Source organism: Penaeus japonicus, unplaced genomic scaffold (genome assembly GCF_977035675.1).
Source record: "Penaeus japonicus unplaced genomic scaffold, GWHDUDI00000001_assembly GWHDUDI00000042, whole genome shotgun sequence".
Classification (NCBI taxonomy): Eukaryota; Metazoa; Arthropoda; class Malacostraca; order Decapoda; family Penaeidae; genus Penaeus; species Penaeus japonicus.
In genome coordinates this window covers 1,712,826-1,717,654 of record NW_028234444.1, presented here as the reverse complement: position 1 = coordinate 1,717,654, position 4,829 = coordinate 1,712,826, and the positions used below count along the sequence as shown (strand labels likewise).

At 38.0% G+C, this 4,829-nt stretch overlaps 1 protein-coding gene across 1 annotated transcript in view; it reads right to left on the bottom strand.

Moving 5' to 3' along the window:
* Nucleotides 1-4,014: 4,014 nt before the first annotated feature.
* The window catches only part of LOC122245092 (oplophorus-luciferin 2-monooxygenase non-catalytic subunit-like), a 4,593-nt gene continuing 3,778 nt past the window's right edge, over nucleotides 4,015-4,829 (bottom strand). Inside the window, exon 4 of the mRNA XM_086534870.1 lies at nucleotides 4,015-4,211. Coding sequence (XP_086390996.1) covers nucleotides 4,069-4,211 — 143 coding nt within the window. The 3' untranslated portion in view covers nucleotides 4,015-4,068. The remainder of the gene's footprint in view (nucleotides 4,212-4,829) is intronic.

Here is a 4,829-nt window from a genome sequence, read left to right as displayed (position 1 = left end):
TCTCTTCCTTCTCTGAAAAAAAAAGAATTAATACCTGAGTTGATTAATACAAACAGTTCTTCGCAGAGAAGCTGACGACGACATAACCCTTTGAGAAATAACTGTATTGCAGCCTCTTCCTTTTCGCCAATCTGTTTCTTCCACAATTTTACAAAAAGTAAAATTGTTATCTGTTAGTGATGACGATAGCAAACCACAACAAAAATGCAATAGCAGCAGAAACATTAAACACTATGACACTGCTACTGCTAATAATAAAATTACTAATAACGATGATGTTGAAAATATACATATATATATATATATATATATATATATATATATATATATATATATATATATATATATAATGATGATGCAAAGATCCAAACGATTATCAAAGGCTTAAAGTCATATATAAGTATATTGCACAGTATTGCATTCACGAAGCTCAGTGTAAGTAATAAGACCTTCTAGTTCCGATGCAACACTGATAAAACAAAATCCCGGATAGATATTATATATCAAAGGATATCTATCTATCTATCTATCTATATATTATATATCTCGTTCCTGAAAGTTACTGCTGAACTTTGAGAACAGACACAGTGCCAGGAATAGGGAGAGACACTATACCCATTCCCATTACGAAACCGTGCAAGATAACACTCATACCAATTAAATACGAAGCAATGTCTCTTATGAGCTGCATTTGTTACCTGAGAAAAAGTCAGATTCAAATTGGCTTTTTTTCTTTTTTCTTTCATTGTTATTATTTATTATTTATTATTTATTATTATTATTATTATCATTATTATTTATTTATTTATTTATTTTTTGTGAGAAGAACATGTACTGGAATCCACTCCACATGGGCCTCTGCGGACGGAAAATATTAAACCAAATTTCACCGGCGAGTGACGTAAGACTAGCAGAATGTCTTGTCCTCTGGAAGAAGCCTTTAGATGGCAGTTTTTCTAACCTAGATAATCAACTAGATAGGATTTCATCAGAGTATTTTAAGTGTGACACTGCCATCAAATTTGTCATATATCAGTGTTGTTCCAAGAGTTGTCTCAAATAACTGTATTTATATCATATGTGAAAGCATACAGTGTATATATACAATAAATAACTAAATAGATAAATAAGACATAAGATGAATAAATAAATACATAAATAAAACATAAGATAATTAAATAGATAATTGCATGAATAAATAAATAAATAAAACATCAGATAATTAGATAAATTAATCAAGAAAGAAAACAAAATATAAATAAATGAATAAGTAAATAAATAAAACATAAGATGATTAGATAAAAAATAAATAAATAAAACAAAATAATTAAATGAATAAATAAATAAATAAGTAAATACATGAGATAATCCAATAAAAAAATAAATAAAAGATAAGATAAATAAATAAACAAACAAACAAATAAAACATAAGATAATTAAATAAATAAAAAATAGATAAAAGAAATGAACGCAGCATTTCAGCTTGCACAGCGACCAGCAATACCAGCGCTTTAAGTTCTCCCCGAGATGAACAGCCTCCCATCTCAGGAACAAATTTGCTGCAGTTGTTCAGGAGATGTAATTCCAAAGTCGAATTTGCGGTCTGAGTCTATTATCAAATGGAGAAAACAATATTCGGAAATGTATTCATGGCCGGATGGTCTTCGAACGAATAGTAGGTGTGGGTTTTATTAACGAATTTGGAACGAAAAAAAAGAAAAAGAAGAAAAGAAAAAAAAAAAAACGATGCGACCAAGGAATAGTGCGATAATTGTTCTTAGTTTTCTAAACGTTTTTTTTTTTTTTTTTTTTTTTTTTAACGAGGTAGAAAGATAAAGATGATTACAGATTAATGAGAGAGAGAGAGAGAGTGGAAGAGAGAGAGAGAGAGAGAGAGAGTGGAAGAGAGAGAGAGAGAGAGAGAGAGAGGAAGAGAGAGAGAGAGGAAGAGAGAAGAGAGGGAAAGGAGAGGGAGAGGGACGAGGAAGGGAGAGGGAGAAGGGAGAAGGGAGAGAGAGAGAGAGATAAAAGGAGAGGAAGTTAGATACTACTATAGACTACATTCTTAACATTAAAAGTTAGAGATAAACGAAATAAAAAAAAAAAGATACTACAAATAAAGACCGCCAGGTTTCTGAGCAGAAAATCATAAATTGGGTTGTAAAACGTAAGATGGAAGAGAACAGCTGACAGTGGAAATTAATTTTTGTTGTAGTGGGAACAAAAGCTATCGAGGACTTTCTGCCTAGTAGAGAGAGAGAGAGAGAGACAGAGAGAGAGAGAGAGAGAGAGAGAGAGAGAGAGGGAGGGAGGGAGGAGGGAGAGAGAGAGAGGGAGAGAGAGAGAGAGAGAGAGAGAGAGAGAGAGAGAGAGAGAGAGAGAGAGAGAGAGAGAGAGAGAGAGGGAGGGAGGGAGAGAGAGAGAGAGCGAGAGGGAGAGAGAGAGAGAGGGAGAGAGAGGGAGGGAGGGAGAGAGAGAGAGAGAGAGAGGGAGGGAGGGAGGGAGGGAGAGAGAGAGAGAGCAAAGACGATTTAGAAAGAGAATGCTTTTTATTTTCTCTTTTTTTTGTGTGTGTGACGCGTTGGTTTGTTGTGAACACGATAATATATATCTATATCTTATCATATCAAAAACAATAAACAATGACAATATGGAACATGCCTCGACTACCATAATAAAAAAACTCACTATCACCTTTGAATAAGAACCATTAATGAAACTGCAATGTGACCTAGTAACACTTAGTAATCAACATTTGTCTCTATAGATAAAGATGTTGTTACCAAGATTCGTTCTCACATGACGTCATAGTCCTTATCAGCTGGGAAACAAACAGCTGTTACGGGGTCGGTTAGTGATGCTGGGAAGGTAGGATGATTTTAGAAAGGAAAGCTTACTATCCCCTTATCATCGTCATGGAGGTAGGTAGGTAGGTAGGTGGGTAGGTAGATATATAGATAGATAGGTAGATAGATAGATATATATATGTAGATAGATAGATATATATGTAGATAGATAGATATATATGTAGATAGATAGATAGATATGTAGATAGATAGATAGATATATATGTAGATAGATAGATAGATAGATCGATCGATAGGTAGATAGATAGATAGGTAAATAGATAAATATATAGATAGATAGGTAGATAGATAGATAAATATATAGATAGAATGGTAGATAGATAGATAGATAGGTAGATAAATATATAAATAGATAGGTAGATAGATATATAGATAAGTAGGTACATGGATAGATAGATAGATAGGTAGATAAATAGATAGATAGATAGATAGGTAGATAGATAGATAGATGGATAGGTAGATAGACAGATAAATAGTGAGATAAAGAGAATAGTTATCATCCCCCTCCCCCTCTCATCTCTACCCCTTCCCCTTCCCCTTCCCCCTCCCCCTCTAACCTCTACCCTTCCCCCTCCCCCTCTCACCTCTACCCCTTCCCCCTCCCCCTCTCACCTCTACCCCTTCCCCCTCCCCCTCTCACCTCTACCCCTCCCCCCCTCTCACCTCTACCCCTTCCCCCTCCCCCTCTCACCTCTACCCCTTCCCCCTCCCCCTCTCACCTCTACCCCTTCCCCCTCCCCCTCCCCCACTCACCTGCAGGTAAGCCTAAAAGTACTGCATACTATGAAAACATCAACACAAGATGTAAATCACTGTAAATAAGAATAACACCAATGCAAGATGTATATCACTGTAAATAAAAAAACGCCAATACAAGATGTAAATCACTGTAAATTAAGAAAACACCAATACGAGATGTAAATCAATGTAAATAGATAAAACACCAATACAAGATGTAAATCAATGTAAATAGATAAAACACCAATACAAGACGTAAATCAATGTAAATAAAAAAAAAACACCAATACAAGACGTAAATCAATGTAAATAAAAAAAAAACACCAATACAAGGTACAAATAAATTACTGCCAATCTAAGAAAAAAAACTCAATAAAAAAAAGAAAAGAAAAAGAAGTAAAACAAGCCATCACCTCAAAACTTTATTGAAAAGCCCAATCAATTAATCAACACAGCACGAATCTCAACAGAGGTTCTCGTACATCGCCGGATCGAGGTCGGCCAACAGCTGTCCATTGGAACAGGTGGCGTCATCCGCTACCTTGGCCAGGAGTGAGGGTCTTGTCACAAGCCAGGCGATGTCACACCCGCAGCTGAGGGGGTTTCCTGGCCAGGAAAGAAAGGACGAGGTGAAGGTATGAGCTGGGATGGAAGTATGTTGTCATGTGTCAGTGATATCCGTGTGATTGTTGGTGGGAGAGATCTGTCTCATGTTGGTTTTATTAGGTCTGATTTGGATTTTTGTTTTATTTCCGGCTCTTCCTCTTTTCCGTCTTACTTTTAACTTTTACTCTTATCCCCCTTCTTCTGTCTAACCTCTACCTGGTATTCCCCTCCACTCTAATATACACCACACTCCCCTCCTCCCTCCCCCTCCAACCTCCACCCCACCCCGTATTCCCCCTCCACCCCCTATTCCCCTTCCTTCCCCCCTACCAACCCCTTTCACCTAGACCCCCCTCCCCTTCCTTCCCCCCTACCAACCCCTTTCACCTAAACCCCCTCCCCTTCCCTCCCCGCTACCGATCCCTCTCACCTAAACCCCCTCCCATTCCCTCCCCCCTACCAACCCCTCTCACCTAAACCCCCCTCCCCCTCTCACCTCCACGCCCCTTCCCTTCTCACCTCCACTCCCCACCCCTTCTCACCTCCACCCCCCCCCTTCTCCCCCTCTCACCTCCCCCACCTCCCCCCCCCAATCCCCCTCCTATGAAAACCACTTAC